General features: G+C 41.4%; 3 protein-coding genes across 3 annotated transcripts; all 3 read left to right on the top strand.

The window, feature by feature from the left end:
* Nucleotides 1–1,065: 1,065 nt before the first annotated feature.
* On the top strand, nt 1,066–3,975 carry LOC118785261 (protein S100-A12-like). Its single transcript, XM_036539871.1, has 3 exons — nt 1,066–1,184; nt 2,479–2,616; nt 3,410–3,975. The coding sequence occupies exons 1-3, from the start codon at nt 1,173–1,175 to the stop codon at nt 3,578–3,580; spliced, it is 321 nt and encodes a 106-aa protein (XP_036395764.1). The 5' UTR covers nt 1,066–1,172; the 3' UTR covers nt 3,581–3,975.
* A 2,765-nt stretch (nt 3,976–6,740) lies between these two features.
* On the top strand, nt 6,741–19,712 carry trim33l (tripartite motif containing 33, like). The gene is made up of 18 exons (XM_036538680.1): nt 6,741–7,393; nt 8,252–8,352; nt 8,508–8,646; nt 9,019–9,136; nt 9,279–9,395; nt 11,140–11,254; nt 11,501–11,647; nt 11,779–11,890; nt 12,866–14,079; nt 14,405–14,860; nt 14,941–14,977; nt 15,372–15,402; nt 16,269–16,407; nt 17,102–17,289; nt 17,485–17,584; nt 17,705–17,773; nt 17,937–18,071; nt 18,480–19,712. The coding sequence occupies exons 1-18, from the start codon at nt 7,165–7,167 to the stop codon at nt 18,744–18,746; spliced, it is 3,714 nt and encodes a 1,237-aa protein (XP_036394573.1). The 5' UTR covers nt 6,741–7,164; the 3' UTR covers nt 18,747–19,712.
* Nucleotides 19,713–22,715: 3,003 nt separating this feature from the next.
* On the top strand, nt 22,716–25,236 carry zgc:171704 (uncharacterized protein LOC100124619 homolog). The gene is made up of 4 exons (XM_036539261.1): nt 22,716–22,874; nt 23,151–23,204; nt 23,312–23,388; nt 23,622–25,236. Exons 1-4 carry the CDS (start codon nt 22,763–22,765, stop codon nt 24,033–24,035), a joined length of 657 nt encoding a protein of 218 aa, XP_036395154.1. The 5' UTR covers nt 22,716–22,762; the 3' UTR covers nt 24,036–25,236.
* Nucleotides 25,237–27,962: the final 2,726 nt, after the last annotated feature.

Here is a 27,962-nt window from a genome sequence, read left to right as displayed (position 1 = left end):
TTTATGCCATAAAATTAAGAATAAATAACATGTTAACATATAAGCAATAAATTAAGAATAAATAACATGTTTGTTCATGTATTGATTAGTATGTAAATCAAACCTCTCTGTGGATAGATAGCTTCCTGAAACAGTGAATTGTACTTAAAGAATGCTCACCCTGTATGCATATAGAATGTGGTTGTGCTTGCTTTATTTTTGTTATTTGAACCTCATTTTTCAGTCGTGTAATCTTGTAAGTCAGGTATGGAAAGCTCAAATGCAGCATTCCTTCGTGTTTTAACGTATCCTGTCAACATGGACAAGTAATCTGAATCCAGAATGGTCTCCAATGAAATAATAATCTTGAAGCAATGACAGTAGTGGTCATAATAGTTCTCTGGTAATTGAAATGATTTGTTCTGCTATCTCTCCTGTCAAGATCACATATCTAAGCATTTAATGAGAGTTAATAAAACGAATAAATAGCCCCAATGGTTATCAATTCCTACATCCTTTAATTGCACTTAGTATTTTTCACTTAGCTTTTATTTGTTGAGAGTTGTTAGACAATATACTAATTTTATATACAGGTCCAATTACGTTGAAGGTGTCTGAGCAAATGGGCTTTAGGTGCTGTACGTTCGTATGATACTGAACGAAATCCGAATGGACGGAAAGATCAAAGGAAGTAGGAAGAGGAAATAATGTACTGTGTGGTTTCAGTGAATGAATGGGTTAATATCAATGCCACATACGAAAACAAAACGAAAGAAAGTAAGCTGCCCAAAACTTAATAGTTTGATGCTTATATGAAACGTGTCCTTAACTATTCCTAAAAGGTTCCAGATGTTCACTGCAGCGCACGCGTATGGGGAGGGAGACAGTTTATTTGATTTCTAAATAGAGAGAAAGTAACATTAAAAATAACATTTTATAATAGAACTCGTCCTTAACGCACTTATGCGTTCCTGTATAAAGAATGGATTTCGGTGCAGATAAAGTCTCCCCCATAGTTTTCATTTCTTGACGCGGAAGGTGGAATCCAGTTGCATTTTTTTCTAGATGAGTGGGAGGATACGGGACTGGAGCCAGAATGGCAATGCAACGCTGAGAGAGAAAACTTTCAATTACTTAAGTTCGCAGAAAGAAGTTTACTTCTGGCTTGACTGAAAGGACCAAACCGAATTCAGATGGCGACACAAGTAAGATCTATTCTTAAATCTGTGTCTTTCCTTCTGTCTTTTCATGCTTAAAATATAGGCAAGCTATTTTTTGTCGCTGTTGTAGCCACGTAGATTTCGATGTTGAGGAAAAGTGGTGAGCTCACTTTACCCATTGGTGTTCATAACACATTTGCTGTGCGTTAAGACTGGGGTACTGGGACAGCTTACACATCTAAGTCTTTGAAAATTTGCTGAGTATATTGGATCTGGTATTTTTAAAATGCATTTAGTGACCATTATAGTAGATGTCATGTATATTAACTCAGACTTGTTAAAAATCTAGATGGCCACAAATTATAATTTTTTAACTTGCTGTACGCCCCTTTTCTGATTTTCGATGGCTGACAACAACGAATTTGTGAAATATGCCTATACAATAAGGTGTCCGTGAAATTATCCAATTACATGCGGGCACTGATCTTACTCTGGACTTTAGAGTATGTGCTAAAGTGGATAGGGGTTAAGACCCCATCCTCTGCAGTCTTTTGTGCTGTGTGGCTTTACAGACGGCCTCAATGCGCAATGCGGATAGAAACGTAAAACACGGGGAATCAATTAACTTGACATTCTTACATCAGTGGCCTCTAGATACGGAGAATCCGGGTCTGTGGTTGCAGAGCTTCATTGTACTCGTGAAATTGTGGGCGCGGAGCGCTTAATCCTGCAGTTTGCACACGATTGCTGCACATGCGAATCACTCCAATAAATAACGACTATGACCATAGTCTGAGAGGTGAGTACTACGCTTCTGCTGGTACTGTCAAACCTACCGGTAATGTGAAGTGGCTTTACTCATATTAGGCGCAGGAAAAATTCACAATAGTCGACTGTTCTTTGTGACGCATGGCAGTTCCTATTCAGCGTTCCCACCCTCAAGTCTCCCAAGTGTTGCGCTTGCACCTGTTTAGATTATATCAAGTGAAAATGGCAACCTTTTAAATTTCTCAGATTCTTTTAGCCTTCTAGTACTGACGTGCGGTTCAAAAGCGGGTTTCAGCTTATGAATGGGTCACTGCTTCTTTAAAGAGGTACTTAAGGTGATACAAAGTGAAACTTCAATTATGCACGTGTTATCTTTTACATGGGCGCGTAGGCTACACATCAGAAATTTCGCCCTCTACTTGTATTAGCTTTTGGGTGGGGCCAGCTTTATAAATGCATTACGAATTCTAGCAATTGTAAACCAATCTAATGACCACTCAGCAGTTTAAAGTAAATGTAAACACCTATTACATATGGGCCCACCATGTTATCAATCCAAACTGTCTTACAGCCACAGTATTCAGACTTAGAGACGGCCATAAACACCCTGGTCACACAATTCCATGCTGCCTCTGCTGACAACGGACCAACTCTGAAAACCGAAGAGTTTAAGAGCCTTCTCTCCACTCAGCTTCCCAACCTGGTCAAGGTAAACCTCTTATGAGTGCTCTGTGCATACTCAGCCACATCACGTGGGACATCATTTCAGTTCACATAGTGTCATGACCACCGTTTTTTTCCATTTTCAATTTCTTTTTTTTCCCAGAGTTAGAAGAGTTTTATAACATAGTTATGACTAATTATGTACACCAACAAACAAATAAATGTTTCCTTTATTTCGCTTTTCAACCTGGTTGAAGCACAAAAGAATCAGGTAAAATGCTTTATGTCTCTCCAACTATCAGTTATGCTGACAGTTATAATTACACAAGTCAAACAACATCAAAGTTAGGTATCCTGCACTCTCAAACTTTAATGTAGTGAAATGTTTTAAATTAAAACTTCATCTCGGGCACCTCAGATGTTAGTGCTGTTCTGTTCTTCTCTTAAAAGTCTAAACTGTTAAAAACATGCAAAGGGCAAACTTGGTCCCTCAAGAGCTGTAATTTATAGTTTAGCTATTTCATTTAGTTTTTTTTTACTTTATCCAGTTGACCTGATTAAAATAATTCCATATTAACATTTTTAATAAATAATTATGAGCGAAAGGTATTATGTTAATTAACCTAAGAAATATTTTGAAAAATTCATCTGGAAAGATTCATTAAAAATTCAAATGTCCATACCAACCTAAATAATAATAATAACAATTACGCCACTGAGGTAGTCAGCTGGAACCAAACCAGTTTGCTGTACGGTCTGCCAGGAGTTGCTAGTTAAGAGAAGTATGACTAAGTAAGTCTATGACTGACATGTGATAATAATGAATCTGCCCCTGACAGTCCACAGGTGACGAACAGGGCCTGGGGGAGCTCCTGCAGCAGATGGGTGTGAAAGACAACGAGGGCATCACCTTTAAGGATTTCTGGGTCTTGGTCAAGTCGCTGGCCACCACGCAGCATGGCCTAATGCGTCCAGAGAAGAGTGCCAGGTGTAGCTGCCTGCTGCTGTAAGGCATAGGACCAAGAGCAAGGATCTGGAACCAGTCACACAAACATAAAGGTATAGAGGCCAAGTCTGTTAATTGCCATTGACCTCCTCATCCTGTAGTGGCACAGATCTTGATCAGTCCTACCCTAATTCCTGAATCCAGTCTTCAGCGAGTGCGCCACCCTCATTCACTCAGCCTAAAGACCCATGTGCCAATCCCTTTATCTAACAAGCAAAACATCTCTCATTGTATGGTCCTCAGAATTGAAAGCCTTAATCTCCAGGAACTCCCCTTGCAGGTTACTACAAGCAAAATTCATTCAAAATTCAATTTCACCATTCATTGGCATTGCCTTTTGCAGTCTCTTAATTAATGTGTTTCTGTTGTATTTATGTATTTTGATTATATCAAAGTACTCTGCCCAACATTGCAAGTCTATAATGTAATAAAACAAAGAAAAAAACAAATCTTGTTTATGTATCATTATTATTTCATTCATGAATAAAAGGTGTGAAGGTTATTTAAATTAACATTTGCTAATTTGTTGCATGCATTTTTATTATTATTATTATTATTATTTTATTATATTATTATGCACTTCTGTCATTGCATGTATAGTGGATGTGAAAACCTGAGCTGAAACTGTGTGAGGATTCTGGCATTCTATTCTGCTAATGTTCTTACCCTCATTACTGCATATTGTCTCTGGGCTCTGAACATGTCTAAGGTTTTTTTGTAATAAGTCATTTAGTCAGACGTGAATAAAGGCATAAGGCATTTGTATATCTGGGCCTTGCTCAGATCTACACACTTCTCCTCCATGCAAGCAACACAGCCATGTCTAACATCAGAGCAGACATCCCCCAGGGCCTCTTGCTGGGCCACCCACAGGCTGCGCAGTAGGCCTACTGTACGTAGTGACCCATCTGGCAGTGAAGTGAATGAGGACTGCTGGCCAGTTATTATATGCTGGTGACTCATCCTGTGATGTGCAGTGAAATACATAAATGAGAACAGGGCGGCACTGGAGTGCAAACCTCTCCCAGAATTAATATGTGTTGGGGAATGAAATTGCTTTACCTTTTTATGATATCACACTATTGCTCCCATATGAAATGGAAAAAAAACCTGTGTGCGGTGCTATGAAATTATAGTTCAAAAATAAATGCAGTAAACAATATATGAGTTCACCTTCATCTTGGAATTTTTTAAAAGGTCAAGGTTTTATTTCTCTTTGCACATCTTCTAAAACACTTCATTCGCTCCCAGCACTTGAATTGGTCTCCTGAGCAAAGTTAACCTTTCATCAACAGATGTAACTGAATCATATACATAATGATTGTCAGATATCACAACAAGACCAACTGAATGCAGTTGTGCTGAAGGAAAAAAAATGTGCCTCCCATTCCACATTTTTGTTCATATTTTCAATAATGTTCACATGTTCCTGTCAGTGACGTTTGACCAAGTACTAAGAAATATAACATTTTCATCAATTCATTAATTAATCATTAATCTTCCATTGATACTTATGCACATTGCACTGGCAATATGAACTGCACTGGCAATATTAATTGTAATCATAATTATAATATGTTGCAATAGGATGGTGCACTATTTAAACGTATGGATTTGCTCTTAATTGTATGAAAACAATCACATAATGTTTTGATCCACCTTGGCCTCACTTTGATCAGTCAGGATGGACTGAAACATTTTCATTGTCACAATAAGTAACAATGGAAATAGAATATTTCTTGCAATATAGAGCTTAGAAGATAAAATAATGTACAAAATGTACACTTTCTATGCTGTAGTGTAACATAATTGTGATTGGCCCTGGTGCAAATATTTTTTCTTGCCCCCCTCAAACACAAGTACATGCTCATACGCACACTTTCCCAGCAAGCCTTCTTCCTTCGTAACTTTTGAGAAGAAAGCAACCAAATTAAAAAAGTGGTGGGTAGAAATAATATTTATTTTTAATAAAACATGCAGTTTTGGAACATTTCAATAAGGACAAATGAAAATACATAAAAACAGGCTATGACTCAAAACCATAAGTGTTATACACAGGGTGGGAGGGTGGTATATATAGCTATCACAATTACAAGTAATTTTAGTGATATCGTTGAATGCTTACTTTGAAGACTGCATGAAACGGTCAGTGCATGAGAGGGCCCACCTACAATAGTACAGCAGCAAAAAATCGCCTTCATACATGGTCCCCGCTTCTGACAGCTTCTGGACCCTGGTGCACTGCACCAGTTGCACCTTCAATATTTACGCCAGTGTTTCTATACATCCTTGCGATAATAAAATGTTGGTGATTATGATGTCTACATTTATAATGATTGGCCTCGGCAAGCAGACATAGCACAGATTAAGTAATAAAATAATGTGATGGAACAGTTAGTTAACAGCAATAATCAGTGCAAATGACGTAAGGAACACATTTGCTCAAGGATACAACAGCAGTATAACACATAGGAACTTGAACCAATGACCCTCAAGTTCAGAATCCAGTAACTCTTTGAAAGAACACATTATAATTACGCTTGTAAAATGCAGCATGAAACTGCTGTAGATGGCAATATCAGAATTGGAATCATTCAGCAATATACATTTGATGTATATTTGATTAAACCTGATTGTCTGATAACAAAAAATATAATAGCAATAAAAATCATCACCATACACTTCATTTGTTGTCAGTACTGTCTGGGCGTGAGCGGTGCACGTTACATTGTATTAGTATTTGGTGATGTGGGTATTGAGGTGGAGGTGCATAGAGGAGCTGCCCTCTCCATCTCATCGTGAAGACTAATGGGCAGTGTGAAGACAGGTTTTCATGAAAGGACATTGAGTGGAGGTTTTAACGGAAATTTGTAAACGTGAAATTTGTAAATATGTGGCCTGTATTATATAACCCTATACTCAGTAGGTTTGTTGAATTATTGAAATACGTCCAATTACGAATATACGTTTTGAAGTTATTGGAAAGCTAAATTTGTTGGTATTGTATACGCTACATCGGGATTAGCTGTTGGAGGCAAGGAACTAAAACACCGTGTTGCTTGCTTACTGCCTGAAATGTGACGTAGCAGCGAAACTCCACCTCTTCATTCTGGCATTGGTTGGGATCGAAAAGTTGATCGCCGAAGGAGTTACTCTAACGGAGTGTTAAGGGTGGTATTTAGTGGCATATCATTATGTCACGAATTGTTAAGCTTGTGTAAAATTAGTAAAAAAAAAATCTGTATCTTACGCAGCAATATGGAATATGGTGGAATCTTAACGATTGGAGCGAGAGACAGTATTGCTTTAAGTAATAGTAACTTCCTCTCCGCGTTCGTTTGGCGAACTCAGTGTAGCCGTTTAACCATCTTATAATCAGAGATAAAGTTTAAAGTGGAAAGATAACGCATAGGCTAAAAGAACACAAGCTGTATCATACTGTTATCAGCAGTGACCAGGCAACCCTTGGTATTTTCTTGCTAGCTGTTGGAATATGCGGGACCTGACGATGGTTTAACTGTAGCTAGTTCGCTAGCTAGCTAGCTTCACTCCTCTCTTTTGTATGCTTCAAATTTTATTCGTTTTCCCATGGGAGAAATGGTTGACAGTCGAAGTGGAGCGCATGTCGTCATTTCACTTGCTGAGAATGAGGGGACAGACCCACACGTTATACCAGCACCGGTGCCACCGTTTTTGGGAAAATGTGGCGCTTGCGGGACAATATTCAGGCCTAATCGAAGTCCACAACTTCTTCCTTGTTTGCATTCTGTGTGCAAAGCGTGCGTACCACAGCCCGGTGCTGCAGAGACCATCAGAGGTATGGTTTGGTTTGTTCGTGGATCTCTCCGTTATTTTACGTAATACACAGATCTAGGTAACTGTCAAATTAAGCAGGTAGCTGGCTAACGTGTTTGTTACTGCATGACATCGTAACATCATGAAATGCATTCAGTGAAAAATGTGGACGACTATATCGCTTGTTGTTGCGATTTCAACTCCAAATTTAAGGCACAGCTGAATCGGTACTCGGCGTGTATCTGGTTGGATGTTTTTAAGGCTGTTGACGCAGTTAAATTTATGGTGACAGCAATTGTGTGGATGTCTGAATATAGTCACGTCCATGAGCATAATGGACCTGTCCTTTGTCAGTCCGTTTCAGAACGCCCTATCTACATGTCTATGCTTTTCACCCAGAGCAAGAATATGCTTTTAATTATGGGATGATCTTAAATGAAAATGAAATTTAAATGAAAATCGATTTATATTTCTTCCAGATAGTGTTTGAACATTATTTTGTTTGGGTTGTGAATGGGTCAGGTTTTTGGAGACTTTGCAGACCAAGCCTAGTTTGAATGAATTGAACTGAATTGTACTTCTCCCTTGAACTGAAGCCAATTTACGATCTTTAAATGCATAGTGGTTTGTCCAAGATTATCAAACAAGAGGGAATTGTATAAGAAATGCTTACTTGTTATGCTTTCCACTGTATATGTAATGCATGTAATATGATTTGTCAATAAAAATAATTTAGCCTGTATTCGCTGAAACTCTCCAGAACAGTTCCAAAGTCCCCCTTAGAAAACCCACAATGAAGAGGCAACTGTTTTGCATGGTTTTTTTTTTTTTTTTGATCAATGTGCGTTCCTTGTGTTAATTTTTTTCTCTGATTAACCAGAGTGCCCTGTGTGTAAAAGGTTTTACACTCTCCTGGAGGTCACTGATAATCCCTTTCTTAAGGAATGTCCCTCCGGGTCAGGCACCCATACAGTTAGCAAGGTAAATGTTTACTTATTGTGTATATTATCATGTACTGAAAGAGGTTCCTCTCCCTGTTGCCTTTTTTCAGTATGCTACTGTACTGTAGTGCTTGTTTGTATGTTGTCACTAATCGGTCACTTTCTCTCCCTCCCTACACTCCCCTTTTTTTTCAGTGTGCGGGATGTGAGGAGACGGCCGTCAGTGGGTGGTGTGTGGAGTGCGGTGAGGCGTTGTGCTCTATCTGTGTGTCTGCGCATCAAAGGGTCAGGGTGACCCGTGATCACACCATCCTGCCACAGATACTGCCCTCAGGTGCGCTCATTCAGACACTTTGCCTCTGCAAAACACTAGACTTTCTACCTTTTGTCTCCGAATTGCGTAATTACTTGGTATGATTACTTGCTATAATATTATTTACTTGATATAAACTGTAATTGCTGTGATGCTGACAGTGTGGGCAGTGTTCTAATTCATTTCTTCCACTGGTGGCTTGCATCGGGGGTAATTAAACTGGCAGAATAGATTTTGATAGTGTCAGTTGCTCATTATTGTGCAGAGAATTGTATTTGAATATGGTCAGTAGCATGGAGATGGAATGCTTTGTATTGTCTAGTCAGTGTGAACTCTACTATACAATAAATGTACTGTGTGAATTTAATATCTACTGTAAATTCTCTTTGTCAGGATTCACCCCCACTGTGTTTTGCCCTACGCACAGAGAAGAACCAATGAAACTGTTCTGCATGACTTGTGATAAACTAACGTGTCGAGATTGTCAGCTGACTTACCACAGGAATCACAGGTACAGTAAGACAGAACAGTGCACGCAATGCATACAAAGTCTTACAGACACTTCTGTATTTTAGTTATTATTATGCTATTTCATTATATAAGCTTTTGTTTTATGGTGGTCACATGACCTCTGTCTCTCTCTCTCTTTTAAGTTATAAGTTTCTAGACGAGGCAATATCTGCTCAACGAGAAGAGATTGAGTCTCTTATGATGAGAGTAAGGCAGCAGAGAGAGACAGTGAAACAGAGCCTGTTGGACTTGGATGGAAGGTATGATGTATCTCCTGTGCTGTTTTGAACTGCGTCTGTGTCACTGTTTGCTAGGCCTCTCTCAACTCACAATTTTGTTAAAGTCAGCATGGAAGCACCTTAAAGTAAAACTCACATTTAGCCAGCAAAATAACAACCAAAGTATTGGTAATATTGTGTCAAGAGCACCTGCAGTTGCTTAGCTTACATGAAAAGGCTAGTTTACAAGGAAAGGTTTGCAAGGCATTGTACAGTACTGTGTTGAAACTGAGTTATAGTACTTGTAATGCACTATTAAATATTTGGCCTTTTCTGCATAGGGATTCTTTGTGCTTTTTCCATCTGTCTACATATATTGGACATGCCTATACTTTACACTGTGACTCGCTAACAGAAAGAGTTGTGTTATGTGATTTGTACATTTATCATGTAAGAGTTGTAAGGTGGGAATGGGAGACAACATATGGACTGTGGCACACCAAATAAGGGACTGTTGCTCAAGTAAGCATTCTTGGGCCATAAATAACAAACCACCTGGCTGAGGAATGTGTCCCCGCTCCTCCACACCAAGGAACTGTACGACAGGATGGGTCACCAGGGGGTAGGGAGAGTCAGAGGGCACAGGATCTTGATGATCCCAATTCCCTCAGGGACCCTTCCTCCTGACCAGTGGTGAAATCCCAACCTGCAGCTATCAACTGTTATTTCTGCATATTCTGTTCGGTTCAAGGTCTTGTCTTGTTTGGACTCATTCTGATCCATACAATGCAAGTAGCAAATGGGTTATAGTCCTACAGCAGTAGGAAGTCTCCTAACCCTTATTCTGAAAATTCACTCAGAAAGCTAAAAGAATGAGCACCAATTCACATGCCCCAAATAACGGGACAAGAATAAACACTGGCACCAGTCAATAGCCAGATAAGGACAAAACCTATTGGGGCCCTGTCCATGACCCCACCTCATGTGCTGACCAACTCCTTGAGGTTCAGATATATAAAGGGAAAGATTTCTGCACTCGGAGAGCTCTATCAGCACGGACTCCTGCACACCAAGCATATAGCTGTGTGACTCCCTATAGGGAGCACTGTCAGCACGGACTCCTGCGCACCAAGTGCATAGCCATTTGACTCCGCATAAGTAGGCTGTGTATATTTGCCATCATTTGCACTCTACTATACTGCCTGTTGTAATCTTAAACTTCAACTGATTGGGATACTTTTGATTGGGACAATTCGGATCAATAAAGATGTTAGTCTTAACTTTTGTTTGTGATTTCTCATTTGGCCATTTCTAGCGACACACGTAGCAGGACTCAAGGTTTTTCCATATGTTCTTGCCATACCTCTCGAAACCTACTGATACTTATGCTCATAGTCAGTCTTAAGTATTGCACTATTCTGACGAGTCTGCAGTCCCTAGGTGGGCCACTTAACGTATATTCTATGTAGAGTATAACACGGCAGCGAGTTATATTAAATTTGTTGGTCACAGCCTGATCACCTACAAGCCAAAGCAAACTAAGAATTACTGGGATGCTAAGTAGAATTGGGAACTGAGGAACTAAAACGTAGGTTGGCATAAAATGGAGTTAGATTTGAGTTATTTGATTGGCAGATTTTAACATCATTACTTCCAAAGACACAAACGCACGCATCTGCCTTCAACAGCCACCACTTCCCTCATTGGTTGTGACTGGCTGTCCTACAGAGTTGTGAAGGTCACTCTCCTTGTTGGTGTTGACCATCCTTGTACTCCTTGCCCTCAGACTGCTGGACTTGGTGGAAGTAAAATCCAGAATGAAGGCTGAACTTCAGAAAACGCTTGTCTATATTCGCTATGCTCTGATGAAGAGGGCGATGAGGCTGTTAAAGGATGTGCAGGTAGAGTACATTACATTGCTTGCTAAAGGGAGTAGACAATTGAAAATTTGGAGAGGCACTAGTCATTTGTTCAGCTGCCTCTTAGTGTCAAAATAGAGGGAAACTGGGGAAGGTACAAAAAAAATAATCAGATCTGAATCTTGCCTGTTCAAGTAGAATGTGTGTTCTGTGATGTAGTAAATGACATTAATGCAGTAAACAGATGTCAGTGTTGCATGCTGTACACTTTGTTTATGTATTCCCAAGCTGTTGTGTGGAGGTGAGGCAGAAAGAATCAGAGAGAAACAGGATATTCTGAGGGGTCTCAAGGAGAGACAAGAATACGTTCTAGCCTTCATGGAGAAAGCCCTTGAAACTGACGACCACTTTGCTCTGCTCTCCTGCAAAAGACAGGTAAGCCCCCCCCCCCCCCCCCCCCCCCCCCCCCCCCCCCCCTGCAGAGAGTAGTAACCTGCAGTGACAGAATGACCTTTAGCACTGAAGGCTTAACGCCCGGTCATTGACCTCCACCCTTCTGCCGACAGATCCACTCTCAGCTGCAAGATCTTTTGTCCCAGAATGCATTGCCTGCAGCCGCTATGATGGAGGTGACCTTCCACTGTGATCAGGATTCTTGCAATCGCATTGCCACTTTTGGTATGTCCTCCACTCCATTTGTGAAGATGACAGTATGAGGCTGTCGTTGTTGCGCAGTAAAAGAACATAGTACATCTTAAGCAATGATCCCCACCTTCAGGCCTTCAAAGCTGTAAGGTTTTCCTGCTAGATGTACATATCTTGACAGGGGAACATGTATCTGTGTAGTTCTGTTCCATGACATCATGTCTACCCATGTGATAGTATATTCAGAGATAATTGTATTCATATAAACCTCTGTAAACCTCTAAATCTTAACTTTTAGATCTCTGCAGCAAGGTCTAACTCCAGTCTCACTGTTACAATTTCAGCATTTAAATGTGAGCAGGAGGCATGCATTGTTTCAGTCAAAAATCTGTGTCAGCTTACGCTAGGTATTCAGTACAGCTATAGTCTTTGAGGGAATTAAACATTGCATCAGCATTGCAAAAACATGACATTCCAGGAAATGTGCTTGCAGGTGCCAGCTGCAAGGGAGTGTCACTGTTTAGGTCCAGTGCAATCCAGAGTGGTGTTTATCCCCTATTGCCTCTGATTTTATTATAATATAGAATGCAGTCAGAAGTAAACCTCAGTCCTAAGATGCTGAGGTTCGGGGTGCTTTTCACAGTGACGTTTTGTTTCATTACAGTAACGTGGCCCTGTACATTAGAAACAGTATTTACTTTTTGTTAGTATTCAAATGTTTGTGCCATTTAGGTGTGGTGTGCTATTGCCAAAATACATGTTTAAATGTAGACAATGGCTCTTTGTCTCATAATGTTTTTATGCTATTATGCATGCTAGTTTTGCTTACAACTGATTGCCCTGTATTGGTCATGAAGCACTATTTTTTTTCAGTTCAAAAAACTGTAAAGAATGTCAATATAAAAGCAAAAATACACATACCCCCCTGGAAATTGAGGTTGACACTGCTGATTTAATTCTGTATTGGTCTAATATATGGCTAATTTCATGTTTTCCCTCTGTCCCCAGGTAAAATTGTGTCCAAGGAGGTCCCCTTTTGTCTTTCAAATTCTAAAACTGTTCAAAACAAGTCTGTGGATCGCCCACTTCAAACCCATAATGTAAACGACCATCACCACCCCATTGCTCACATCTCGCCCTTTCCCTTCTCCAGTCACCCCCCTACTTCTACCCCTGTTTCCTCCACTTCCTCCCATATCCAAGTCACAGCCACTGTTTCCCACCCACCTGCTTCCTCTATCCTAACCTCCTCTCGCAGTGCATATTCACCTACAAACTCCAGCGCTGCATCTTCTCTCTCTTCAGTTTCATCACCTGTTCCTCAGCCCTCCACTCTCTCAGACACTCGTCTTCAGCAGTCAGCTCCATCTCCCCCTTCCTCTTTGTCACGCCCTGTCAAATCTCACACTTTGCCCTCTAAGCTCCGCAAGCATAAACAAACCTGGTCTTTTCACCCCTATCAGCCGAAATGTCCCAAACCGGCTCCCAGACAAATTCGTTCTCCGGAACCCTCTCCACCCCCTGTAGTGGTCAGCCAGCCTCCCACCTCATCCCTTCCCACGGTCCCAGAACCTCAGTCCTCTCCTGTCACCTCACCCCCCTTAATCATGGTCCTGTCTCCTCTCGGCACAAACATCCTGGATATGAATCCAGAGAAAAGCAATGGACACACTGTACAAACTACCAACAGCGTCAACGTACCTGATGCTATCCAAACTGCTGTCCTACTAGAACAGCAAGACAACCTGCTTTCTAACAACCCGCAGTGCATCCCTCCTGTCAAAGCACCAGCCGATTCCCCCTGCGAGAGGGCTCCCCCTGCTGGCTGCGAGAGGGTCACAGAGCCGGACCCTCATGCCACCGAGAACGAGCCCTCCTCCACTGTGACAGACACAGACGCAACGCTTCCAGTGGAGATGTCAGACACCACGGACGCTGAGCTTGCAGCTTCTGAAATGCAACCCCTCAGCGGCTACGCTGTTAATAAGGACAGTGTGTCATCCAATGGAACCGCTGCCCACATCACCGCCAGAGGTGCACCGGCTGATGGGCTCATGACCACTGTTACTGCTGGCACTGCACCAGGTGATGGTGGCACAGGGAGCCACACACCTGCTATACCTCCAGACTGGACCCTTACACCTGTCAGTGCTGACCATGGGAGTGGCAGTGCACACCAAGAACCTCGGCCTGCTGCAGTGAGCACTCTCCAGACACAGAATGTGGGTAACATGTGGAATGTTTTCTAGCTGTACATTTGTTTTCCAGCTGTCCCAGTCTATTTCTGTTAGAAGTAATTGCCTGTACAACAGCCAACACTTAATACATTTCCTTGCATAAGATGTCGTTGTTGGCTTTGACTGAGCTTTATATTTTACCAAGCGTATTGAACAAAGGTGTTAAAAGAATGACAGGAAAACCTCTTTGGCTGGTGAGTAGCAGGGCTCTTTTGTTACAAGAAGCAAACCAAAGCATGTGGTGTATTGCATTAGTTTGAAATATTCCAGTCTCTTCATTTTTCACATCACTGGCTGTCTTTCTTTATAGGGAATGACAGTGAAATCCTGCCAACAACCTAATTTGTCCCCTACGACTCAGCTCAGCCTACCACTTGGTTCTTTCACTCCAGAAACCCATGCGCCAGTAAAACAACACAACCTCCACCCAGTGAAACCAGAGCATGGAGAAAGTGAGGCCTCCAACTCTGTGAACACTGACTCCAAGACAATACCCATTCAGCAAGAGTTGCCCCATAGAGCCACACCTATTCCAGTACCTTCCAGTATCTGTAAATTAGAGAATGGTAACACCAGGTTGCCTACCGGCTTTAAGGATACTCTTGAAATGCCTTCTCCAAGCCCCACTCTGACTGATTCGGTTGCCCTTGATAAAGAAGAATTCTGGAACATCCAGCAGCCAACAGTTTTACAAGAAATACTGGTGAGAAGGCCCACCCAGAAAGAATTAGTAGAGCAGAGAGACCAGCGCAGCTCTATTGAAGAGGTATGTTTGTCAGTGGAGTTAACTGCTGTCATTGTCAGATTTAAGTGCAAATTTTGAAGGGGCTCTTTTCTGTTCGACAGGTAAAGGAGACCGATGACGATAACACAGATTCCAAGAGTGAGTTATGACAGTTTCTTCTTAAATTATGATTATGAATATGATTCTGTTAGTGTTCATTCAGAAGGGAGTGTGTTACACACTGGGATTGCAGATGAGAAATGGACATGGCGGAGTCACCCTGTGTAATCCGTTACAGTTAAGCATCTTGTATTATTGTTGTTATCTATATTATTACTGTCTTGTGTTAGCAACAGAAGCACAACGGACTACATTCAACTCCACTGTCACAACTATGTTTTAAACACTCCTAATGTGAACAGAAATCATATTGAACACTGTTTTGAACAACATAAACTACATTTACTGACAGTGACATCAGACTTATTGCGATGCTGATTGTTTGACTTACTGTCCTCCTGCCTCTCTCTCTCTCTCTCCCTCAATGTTTCAGATGCATGTGAGCCCAGTGGACCACTTAGCAGGTACTAATTATAGGGAGCTATGGGTAACTTTCACAAAATGACATCAACAACTGCTATGCAGTGTCTTAATATGGCAGCAAATATATAGCAGTATTTTCTACACCCTCGATCTACTCTAAGCAAATTGAATATGGACTGTGTTACTATACACAACATGCTAATGATGATTAATAACGCTCTTGGTAGCTGGTATAGGTAGAGGTATGCATGTAAGTTTTTTTTTTTTTTTTTTTTTTTTTTTTGGTCAGTTCAGGTTCAGGAGCTCATGGTCTGGTGTTCTGTAGCCAGTTTGCCTGAGAACCTGCCATTTTGGAGTGCAGCCATTTTACATTTCTGCTGCAGCATAGGCAGAGCGGTAGGGCTCACGGCATGGTCAATCTGGGAGCTGTTTTCTTTCTGGCAAAACAGTGGCTATTTCTCTCTTTGTATTTCTGACAATGTTCACAGTTTGCACACTGTAAGATAACTGTTGGATTTCATTCGTGTTTGTTTAAGGAAAGTGTGACCTGAAGTTGAAACATGCAGTTTGCACTTTCAGATATGATCATTCAGACAACTTGCACAATTGTGCACATCATGGCCTCTGTCCAGGTCACGTAATACAGTCTATTCATTTGTTCTGATATAATATCCACTAGTGTTAATATTATCCGTGTATTGATGTTGTTCTTGACTTGTATCTTGTATACTGTCTATCAAGGTATTTATACAGTCCTGCAGTATTTTATTGTTATGGGTCAAACTCCTGCAGAACAGGTTATACTGTCCTGTAGTATTTTACTGTTTTGACGTTTACAGGCTATATGCACAGAGCTGGTTCCTCATTTACACATGCCGCTTTGTCTGCTTTGCTTTGGCTGTTTCAGGCAATGGATTCCTCAGGTCTCCATGCTGAGGATGCCCATCTCTCTGCCTCCCTCCGGAAGCCCGCTGCCCCAGTTCCGCCTTCTTCCTGGTGCAGCAGAAGATGAAATCCTTCTTCAGGTGGTCGAAGAGGGTGAGCTGGTAAGAGCTTATTTCTGCAGCAGTAAATGCCACGTGGGCTGAGCACTAGAGCTTAACGTGAGTTGAACACGTGGAATATGCAGATTCAGCTTTCAGATTTTAGGGTTCTGTTTGGGTTAGTTCTCTTCCCAGACTGAGCCTGTTGAAGTGAGGCCATCATGGACCGAAGTAGTCAGTGTTATAGTGTAGAGTAGTGAGTGTTCATATTTGTGGCTTACTTGGCCCTTCACTTAATGTCTGCTTGAGAGCTGCTGAATTTTGACACTGATTGCCTTAGTTCCCAGACAACCAATCATCTCAAGAGAGCATCTCAAGAGGCCAGCCATGCATCTCTTTGATCAGTTCAAAAGCAGAGAGCTGATTGTGCTTAAAGGTTCCCTTTATCATCCCCACTCAGCCCCACTCATCAGAGAACCAATCACTGCTCTGCACAGCAGGTAGATCCAACAATTCAGCTCTCATTCACAGTAGCGTCCATTAATTCACTGATCATTTAAATGAAAACTAACCATGCAAACCAACACTCTCTCTGTGTTTTACAATCGTTGTTTTCCTCCTTTCTGCATAAAGGAACATAACCACTTGTTGGAGCGCTCTCCATCCAAAGTACCAGTCAGGTCTCGGTTCGTAATAGCTGCCCTTGAGAGACCAGTGTGATTGTTCATCTCCCATTGTGTTCTCTTGTCTCCCTCAGTCTGTCTCTCTGGACCAGGGTTTGGACAGCTCCTGCCCCTCTCAGCCCCTGCCCCTCAGCCAGCCTTGCAAGGTCGTGAAGGTGTGCTGTGCAGCCTGCCGGACCACTGGGGCACTGACGCTGTGCGTGGCATGTGGGAGGGGCTTCCACCGAGACTGTCATCTCCCGACCATCAGCTCCACCGCCAGGTGCGACTCTCAAGCTGCTGGTCTCTCCGAGCCCAAAGGGGAGACCTGCACGTGTGAGCTCAGCAAATGAGCACTGGGTGATTTGTAGCGCTATAGTGGAGGGCTCCTCATTACTTGCTGCTGCTGATCCCCTTTCTCATTGCAGTGCCCTTCTTGTTTGTATTTGAGTTCTCTTAAACTGTCTTCTGGCAGCGGGGAGTGGCAGTGTACGTTGTGTAGAGACCTGTCTGACGCAGAGGACCTATTCAGCGACGAGCGACCAAAAAGACCCTCCCTGAGCCTTCTGGATCAGAGGGTGAGGTGGCAGTCTGTACCTGTGCAGTGTATAAGCTGATCGTGTCACACTGCTATTTAATTGTATCCCTGTTTGTGGCATGTGTTGTCCTAAGTTGAGCTTTCCTTTCCCTGATGGCAGAAATGCGAGCATCTCTTACTTGCGTTGATGTGTAAGACGTATGGAACCATCCTCAATGAGACAGTGGAGGTGTGTACACGCATGGTTCCACTTGGTGCTTTTTTCAATTATACTTACATGCGGAATTAACATGAACATTGGGCTTGTTCCCTGAGGTATTTGATTGCATTTGTTAAACGTGACTTGTAGCTGATGTTAACATAGTTCTGTCCCCGTCCTTGTCCCTTTTTAGCTCTCCTCGCATTATATCGACATCACACTGATTCGAGGGCGGCTGCTTCAGAAACTGTCTCCCCCGTATCGCACACCCGCTGAATTTGTCTCTGACATGTGGGTCTTCTTGGACACTTTGTTAAAGAATTCAGAGGTATGAAACTCATGTGCTGGCTGTTATATGTTTACCTTTATTATTACCATTTTTTAGTTATCTTTACTATCTATCCATTTGTCACAGATAACACATAAAAATGTCTTGTAAAGTGCAGCTGAGAAGGGGCAGCAGTGTAGCATAGTGGTAAGGCACAGGACTCGTAACTGAAAGGTTGCCAGTTCGATTCTCCGCTAGGGCACTGCCGCTGTACCCTTGGGCAAGGTACTTAACCTAGAATTGCCTCAGTGAATACCCAGCTGCATACATGGATAACATGTGAGAATTATAACTTGTGTAAACCGCTCTGAATAAGAGTGTCTGCTAAATGCCAATAATGTAACAATGTAATATAATAATGAGAAGTGGCACTTAGACACACATGTCTCACACTTGCTTCTGTCTCAGGAAACAGACTTGGTTGTGAAGATTCAGAAATGCTTCCAGAAGAAGCTGGGCAAAGTTTTTGGGAAGACCCTCCATCCCTCCCTCTTGAAACGTCCTGAGAGAGAGGGGAGCGGTAGCGTGGGAGACGTGAACACCGAGAGGGAGAGGGTGAGCGAGACTCTGAAGCGGATGCGGCAGTTCATTAAGGCAAACCGTGGGTCGCTGCCCAAAAAACTCCGGCAGGATGTGGAAGCGGAGACAGAGGAAGAGAGCCAAGGAGCCGCATAGAGAGCCTGACTTAGCACAGTGTTTTATTGGGACTGCGTGCTGGCATACAGCTTAGGGATCTACCTCAAGGCCTTGTTTTCCTGTGGAGAACCACTGCACTTTGCACGAACATCGACCATTCCCACTCATGGCGTATAGCACATCTTTGATGAAAATGAACTTGCCCTAGTTGAAATAATACAGATAACAGTACTGCCCTTGAACCTTGTTCAAGAATATTGTGCGTAGGCCTAAATTCCGAGGTTGTATACCCTTATTTCTTGGATGTTATGTGGAAGACAGTATTATTTACCTGTGTAAGACAGACAGATGGACAGACTGACACTGAAGTGCCCCAGGCCAAGGGGAAACATACAGTATTTTCATTTATATTGTAGTCTCCATTTCAAATGCAGTTTCCATTCCAGCTCTTCTGAGTGTTTGGGCTGCTCTTGATGGACTCTGTTTTAAACAGCTGTCCTTGAAGGCAGCTATTCGGTTTAAATTTTCCGCTTAAAGAGGGCTGCTTTCATTAAGGGAATCTGTCTTCTGTAGCAAATACCACTTGTGTCCCTCAGGATTGCATTCTTGCCCCACTTGTATTGGGCTGTAGGCAGCAGCTTTGCACATTTAAATAACTTCACATTTTCATATCTTTGAAACATTTGTAGTTTTAATTTGTGCTGATGAATGTACTGTTTTATAATGATCTGTTTTCTGAGCTAACTGGCTTTTGCACATTTGTGTTAATTTAAACCTACTGTTTTTATAAAGTATCTGTGTAAAATATTTATTGGCTTTTGAGCTTGTAATCTGAATGCCATATAGAAGCTTACCTAATGTATAGGTATTGATATTCTGGGAGAAGCTACATACTCTACACTGTGAGAGTAAATCAGTAGAGGAAAGGAGAAGATAGCTTTGTGCGCTGGCACTCCTCAGTCATAGCATTCTTTGGCAGAACACATGAGGATTGTATCTTCACTGGCAATTTTTAAATCCAAAATAATTACCTAGTTTTAGAAACCTACTTACTCATTTCCTACTCATACTTATTCATTACAAGGTTTAAATATAATCAAATGGCCTACGTGTTGGTTATGTTTCCAATATTGGGCTTCTCATACATTCCCGTGTTTTAGACTGTTCCCTGATATTTGTTCGTGCTCTCAATATAAAAGCATGGAAGATGATCATATCTATGGACTGTGCCTTGAATCCTCAGGTATTGAATGTGGTCCAATATATGTCCAACATATGCCTTTTTTGCAAGATAGGGTTGTTTAAATGCCACAATTTGATGTTTCTCCTGTATGCCACTTGTTCCTTCTTTACAGGGATACTGACCAGTACTTACTATGTATGTATTTAACCTGCAGTCTGTGTAACTATTCAAACAAGTGGGAATGTTTCGCTACATAGCAGAGGGAAAACTATGCGTAAGTGCTCTCGTTTGCCAAATACTTTGAGGAATGTTTTGCTTCTGTGATTTGGAATAAATGACGCATTCCATATTCTGGAATTACATATTGCTTTGAGATGTTATTCACACAACATTCACTGTGAACAGTCACATTTCTGTGTAGTCTGTAAAGGAGGGAATTTAACTTCATCAGTTAAATTTTTAACGGATTCACCATTATAACATAAAATCACATTCCAATGAAGGTTTAGCATAAACCTTTATGAAGATATGAAAGATATGTACATATCATATGTACATATGTACACACTTATAACTTGCATTGCTAATATATTTCCTTGAAAAATGGCAAGGGAAACACTAGTAGTGGAGTTGTGTTCAAGTCTGAATATCTTATATGGTTGGATGATCTCAGAGGGTTGTTTCACACAAGGATCATACCCAAATTAACATTATTTCTTATATGAACTGTACACTTTTACATTGTCATGAGACATATATTTGTAAACAATGACTATGGCTTTTTGCTTGTTGTACTTCGCCTTACTTGGAAGTGAGCTTTGGATAAAAGCATCTGCCAAATGAATAAATGTAAGTGTAATTACAATATATTTGAGTGATTAAATTCATAGAACAGATTTGGTATGCCCCAAGAAACGCCGTTCAACCTCAAAACCACAGGAGGGCCACAGACCTTCTGGAATAGCACTTCAGTTACTGTTGTTTGTTAAAGCATAAAATTACAACACACTCTATAGCATTGCCAGTTTGCGACCAAAAAAGTTGATCTTGTAGGGAAAATATATACCTCAACTACACATGTTAAAGCATATGAAAGACGCAGGTGGTTGTGTACTGTAAACCTGTTAAGAAAATACACAGCTCATACGTGAGAGGAAGGTGGTTTGTCCGAAAGGCTGTAATTGTATGAAGCCACGACACATTTGGAATAAAACTAAATAAACCGACAAAATGATCAAGATAAATATGACGCGACCACATAAACCATGGTGCCTGAAATGCAACTGAATGGAATATTGAAGTCGAAAATAAACGCGCAACTCCTTCCGTAAAATTCTTTAACAATCACTAGGGGATGCTGTTGTACAGAAAATGTTGGAGTTGCGCGGAAACTGACCGTTATTGTACGCTCTACAATCTTAGTGAAACTGTGTACAGCAGATGGCGTCAGTTACGACACTACCGTCGTACTTGTATTGAAATCTGATTTTGTAGATCAGCGTGTCCCAAACCTCTCCTGGAGGACCCCTTGTGCTGCATGTTTTAGATCTCTCCCTGCTCCAGCACAGCTGATTCAAAATGAACAAAATAACAAATTTAAATCAGCTGTGGTGGAGCAGGGAGAGATCTAAAACATGCAGGACAAGGGGTCTTCCAGGAGAGGTGTGGGAAACGCTGTTGTAGATAATCTTGGTCCATCCAAATACGTATTTATGTTGCTTCATTTACGGAGCAGATCTGTCATGATCGAGCAAATTTTGCGTCCAATTGTATACAGAAATTATTTTTTGCTTCAACAACTAACCTTATAATTTTAGCATGACGAGTTTAGACAGGCAAAAACTTTCGTAATACGTAGGCCTGCGTCTAGGCATGAGAAGGCACACTTTGTCAGTTATATCATTTCTTAGTATTATTTTACAATCAAGCTTCATTCATTATAGCATTGGACCAGTATCACGGAGGGCATGCTGTAATTTCAAGAAATGTGGGATCATGGAGGTTGTGCCGGTTAAGTGAATTACTGCAGCTGCAGTGTCGCCGTAGGGTTCCGGAACGTTCTCATTTGGGGGTTTATTAAACGAATTTACTTATGAACCTATTTGCCTTTTGTCCCTTCTCTCCTGTGACTATGTTCTGTTTTGCATGCTCATCACCGATTACATTTGAAGGTTGTAAGATGCAGATTTGAGGATATTCACGCGGGCCTCATCTCTCTGGGTGTTCCCAAGAGAGTTCGTTTGTCCTTCCGTTAATTTTACAGCACCTACAGCAGTATGGGTCGTAAAGGTGACCAGCATCGACAAAGATCAGACACCTGTTCCATACTGTGTTTTGCAAAGGGCATTTAAACTGGGATTGATGTAATTGATCCAGGTCTCTAATATTAAAATGCACGCATGACCGACATTGTCCAAATTGAAAACCTCGAAATACTAACTGATTACACAACATACCACGGTGCTTGTGTTGGATCCGCCTCAGATATAACTCTGCCTAGCAAATAACTTTGATATATCACGACTTAATGTGGTTTCCCCTAATGTAGTTTTCTGCGCAAAATTAATCAAGGGCTACAATGTCAGGTTCAGTCTCTTCCACCTCCTTCAAACGTTTTTATCCTTTCCGGCTGCAGTTTAGTATTCCTCATCTCCCTGGGGGGTAAATGAGAATTTCTCAGAGTTCAAACTTGTTATGCTGTGTGCCTCGCCAACGGTCGCCCAAGTCTCTTATTGGCTCAGCTGAAATTCCATTTATGGAGAGGTACCGCCCAACTGTACATAAAAACCCAGTAGCGACGGGGTATGGTCAAAGAGCGACGAGCACGCTGTAGTGAAAGTTAAATCCTCAGACAACATATTACTTGTGACAAATGGTGGTTCAGGTCAAACCCAGCTCCCAGCAAAGCAAAACAATGGATGGAGCGCAGCAAAAAGTCGAAGCTAACGTATTGTTGCTTGGAGCCGAAAACGTTGGGAAATCAGGTGAGCATTTTCAATATCTTACCTTAATACTTTATAAAATATTGCTTAAGCAATTATACTTAAACCAATAAATGTAGAGAAACAGATTTAGCAAGATGTAAACTATCAAAGCTGCATTTTGTCAAGACATATACATTATTTACGGTATTGCCATATTTACTTTGATTGAGGACACTGAACTGTGTCGTAGCATAGCACTTTAATGTATCGATACATACGAGACTGAATGTAGGTGAGAAGGAATCCATACTTACAGTGCAAATTCTCTGTTCACAGCCCTCACCGTGCGATTTCTCACCAGAAGATTCATCGGCGAGTACGGAGATATTGGTAAGTGCAACGTGCAAACATCAATGACTCGAACGCCTCAGATGGTTCTCTGGTATTCCCTTAATGATGGTCGCATAACCTGATGTCTTCACTTTTTTCCCCCACAGAATCAATATACAATCACAATGACAAAGTTGACGGACGGGAGATATCGTTCAACATCTGGGATTCCCTATATCCACAGGTGAGGGATAGAGGATAGACATCCCTCCTCGTGTGTGGAAATATATGACACAATGTATATGAAAAGCTTAAAAATACAAAGTACAGTTTTGACGAGTTTACTCATGATTTAGCCTATCATGATTAATGATTAATTATGATTAATCATGAACGCAGCTTTGTGTGGATCCTAGTGCTGAAACCAGTTTCCAACTTGTGAAAATATAATAACATCATCCCGTCTGATTTTTTTAGAACTGTGAAACAACGGAGTCAATTACCGAGAAGCAGTTGCAGTGGGCCGATGGTTTAATTCTGGTCTACAGCATTTGCGACCGGTCAAGCTTTGACGTGGTGCGGCAACAGGTGCATCTTATCAGACAAGCAAAGAAGACGTCCGGGATGTCGCCCATCATCATCGTTGGCAACAAGCGCGACCTCCAGCACCGACGCACGGTTTCCAGCGAGGAGGGACGACTCCTGGCTCTCTCAGCTGACTGTGGGTTCTTCGAAATCTCGGCCGCCGAAACGTACCACGGCGTACTACTTGTGTTCCACGAATTGCTGGACCTCATTCGGGAGGCGAGGGCACTTAAGAAAGGGGGTGCGGGATTCAAAGGCATCGTAAGGAGCGTGTCGGCGGTTTTTGGAAGGAAACGAGCTGAGTAGCAGAATAGGGGTCTGCGGACCGAAGAGTGGAATATTCTAGAGAAGTGTGCGTTTTCAAAACAGTTGTTTTGAACTGTTGGCTGACAAATGCCAGCTGGTGGACGCTTGGGCTAGTAGTGGAGTCAGGAAAGCTATGGTGCGACGTGGAGCACGTGCAGAGAATTGATTTATGGTACGTTGCAAGGTCGAATTTCGAAGGCAGAGTAGAGTTATGGTGACCATCAGAACTGTTACGTTATTGAACTCGTATCTTGTTGGACTGGTGGAACTGAGGAGTGAGATTTGAACCCCAGATTGTTGTACTGAAGTTAGAAAAAAAAATAGAAGGTCAATGTGGTTGTACAGAGAAAGGAATCCAGCACTGGCCTTGTGAAGTGTGTCACCTGTTCAGTTGTGGTTTTGTCTTAGCAACTCATCTGGCTGTTTACTGAAAAATACCAAATGAAATTCACAGTAGAGACAAGCACCTCAAAAAGTAATACAATCCAAGTGACTCTGAATTGTCATTTCACTCCAATACAATGTAGCATTTTTAAAAAATCAAATGACGGGCAGGGGTCTAGTACGTGTTGGAAACATGCATTGGTGCTGGTCTTTATTTGGAGTGCAAATGACTAATAATACTGTGAATTAAATTACAGGTAGATTATTCAGAATGTCATATCAGCATGGTTTTAACCTACTTTGAACAACACTTTTGTGTACGAAAGGGAATTTGAAAGTGGAAATGTTTGCTGCTAGTCATAGTGATCAGACCAAGAGAGAAGGATTCATTGTGAGCATTTAATCAATTTTTGATTAGTGCATCCATTTCTTGTATGCTTTTTACACCCATTGGAACTAAAACCTTGTTGATCGCATTCATAATGTATGTGGATACATGGATTTTAAAGTTTATGCATTCCGCTGGGTAGTATACAATATCACTGAGTCATACAAGGTGTACATACTCTTGGACAGTGGGAGTCATGGTGTACTACTCCTGCATTTGTAATCATGAAAAGTCAGTACCAAATGACTTATGATCAGATAGTACCTGGACTTTTCTTATTCTCAGTGTACCAAGTTGAAAGAAGTGTAATTTGTTTATGTGGTCTTTGAGACCCTGGGCATCAGGAAACAATATAATGCTCATACACAGAAGCATTCTCTATTTTGAAACATATCAGATGAACAGGCTTGAACTCAAGCTTTTTTTATTTTGTTTTATTTGTATTATCGGTAATGGAGTGAGACTAGTTACTGTATGCAAATTAAAATAAATGTATAATGTTTTTTTTATACCTTTTGCTGTTAATAAAAGGTTGGAAAGAAATGCAATCTGATTATTTGGGTTTTATTTGAGTTTCAAACATGAACTCTGTCTACTGAACAGGTAGGATGTGTTAAGTAGTGAGTTCTTTATCATATTTATAACTTCCATATATTGTACACAAAGAATCCACTTGATGACTAATGTGATTAAAATCAGGTCCTTAAAATACGAGTCAAAATCTTCACTCTGTAACAGTGGTGTCTACTGAAGATCCTGAGGATCTACAGTCCTGATGCTATTAAAAAATATAAAATTTCTTTGAACAACAGATGCCCTTATCCAGGGTGCCCAAGATGACTAATTTACTGTTTCTATAGCTGGACAGTAAAACATGGCTGAAAGGCACGTCAGTGGTGTTCCAACCAGGATTCAACCCTACAACCATCTGGCTACACATCTAATCAGTTCCCATCCAATCAGAGACTTCAGCTTAGTAATTAAGACCTGAGATGGAAAAAGACATAAATCCCTGGGTCTCCAGCAGACACCATTGCTATACAGAAAAATAATCTCACATCAAATTTGAGAATGCAAATGAAATAACATAAAATATTACCTAAAATATGCAAATAATGTATGGTTGCAACAAGCATCAGTAATGAATAAAAACTTCATGATTATATAAGGTAATATATTGCAAAAAGCATCCATAACTTGAGATCATGGCCTTCTAAAATTACAAACCTGTTCTTCCATTCCACACACAAGCTGCTAACCTGTATAATCATTCTGATCATCTATGACTCTCAAACTGACTGAAATTGTCAGTCAGAGGGGAGTCATTAATTTTGAAGTACATGTTGTCATTCAAACAGACTACCCATTCTCCCTTCCACAGCCAGACTAAACCTATTGCAGATACAGCATTAACAATGCACATACATTTTAAAACATCCTGAAAGTTTATCTTACTCCACTGTTCAATACACATGAGCATTTTTCACCTCTGCCTAAGGTCCGTGATTTACACAAGCACATTTCAAAAGAGCACCTAAATTTCTACAAACTCCACTGATGTCTCTCCACACATGCTGCTATATCCTGTTACTTCATTCACATTCTGATCACAAGTCTGACAATTAGGGTATTTGGCTGCAGAGATTACCATGCAATGATAATAATAATAATTTAGAATATCATCATTTAAAATTTCAGGAGTGCAGTATTCCTGCAGTTCATGGTTCAATTCATTGTGAGTTGCTGACAAGGCAAGCTTCCTAGAACACAGATGAACCTTTGCTTGTCTCAGTTTGCAAAGGGAGATGCTTTCATTCAAACATTTTTTACAGTATGGATTAACCGCTGTATTGTAAGGCCAACATTATTAAACCTCAATAATGTGCCCACTCATGAATGCTTTTGTGTTTCCTGGGCCATGAAGTTGTATGCTTTGTGTCTCTTTGCAGGCAAGCCAGACAAATGGAACTTCCTCCCTGTGACGAAGAGCCAAGCACATCCCACACAGCAAGATAACCCTGGTTGAACATACAGGCAACGTCACTCCTACCCAACAGTGCTTCCCCTGCAGTGTGGGCGTGCATGTGGGCGATTGTTGCTACGTGCACTGCCGTGGCTTCTATCTGCTCAGCTCCAATTACTGTAGACCATTCTGATGTCATCACCAGCACCTCTCTGACACAGGATTCCATTCTGTTTTAACAATGAAATCAAAGGAAGTTCATGAATATTCAACAGTTATGACGGGCGCTTGGACAGTTGGGCACCACTAGCAATGGTCTGGGGGAAGTGAATGGGTGGGCGACCTGTAATACGGGTAAGGAAGGCTTTGTGAACTTACTCTGAGTCATTTGTGAAATCTGTTCATGATGGGGGGCAAGCAGGACCCCGACTTCCTGATTCACAAAGCAAACCTGCTAACCCGTTTTACTGCGCTGACGTTTTCACCCGAGACGTATTTGCTCACAAGCACCGCAAGCTGCCTCCAACTCTCTTGCTCCACCAAACAAGAGCAAGGAAGCGTTGCCATGGAAGCGAACGTCTGTCTAAGAAGTGTGGCCAGGGGGCGCATGGAGAAAAGAGAGCTTGCAGGCCATGGTGACAATTTCCATGTAGCATGTCATGCTCATTATCTCCCTTCATTGAAATCCAAATTAGGTGCCCAAATGAGACAGGCCCTTGCAAGCTGACAGGCCGATGTGGTACGACTTGTACCTGTGCGTTCAGTGCTCATTAGGACTGTGAGTCAGAAGTGAGAGGTGAGACTGTGTCCTTTGTGCTGTTCAGAGTCAACAGGGACACTGCATTACACTAGTCTGCCCTGTTAAAGGGAAGAAGAGCGCCATGACACCGACCTTAAGCGAGTCATCGTGGCTTCTGGCAGTCCATTTGCTGCTGAGTATCTATGCATAATTACTTTCAGTATAATTTAAAATTGTGGTCCAAAATTATACCATACAAAATTATATTTAGTTTCTTATTCGTACATTGGGTCACGCCAAGTATTTCCTCAAAACTACTGGGAGCTTCAAGCTTGTCTGCACAAAGACTACGCACATGCTAGTATAAGTAAAATGAGGCAACAGTGGAGGACATAGAAAAGGTTGTCCCTATGAATGAAGGATAAATCCCTGAGTCATGAGGGACACAAATTT

This window comes from Megalops cyprinoides, chromosome 10, assembly GCF_013368585.1.
Source record: "Megalops cyprinoides isolate fMegCyp1 chromosome 10, fMegCyp1.pri, whole genome shotgun sequence".
NCBI lineage: Eukaryota > Metazoa > Chordata > Actinopteri > Elopiformes > Megalopidae > Megalops > Megalops cyprinoides.
Note: the sequence above shows the minus strand (reverse complement) of the source record. Positions and strands in the feature narration are given on the sequence as shown.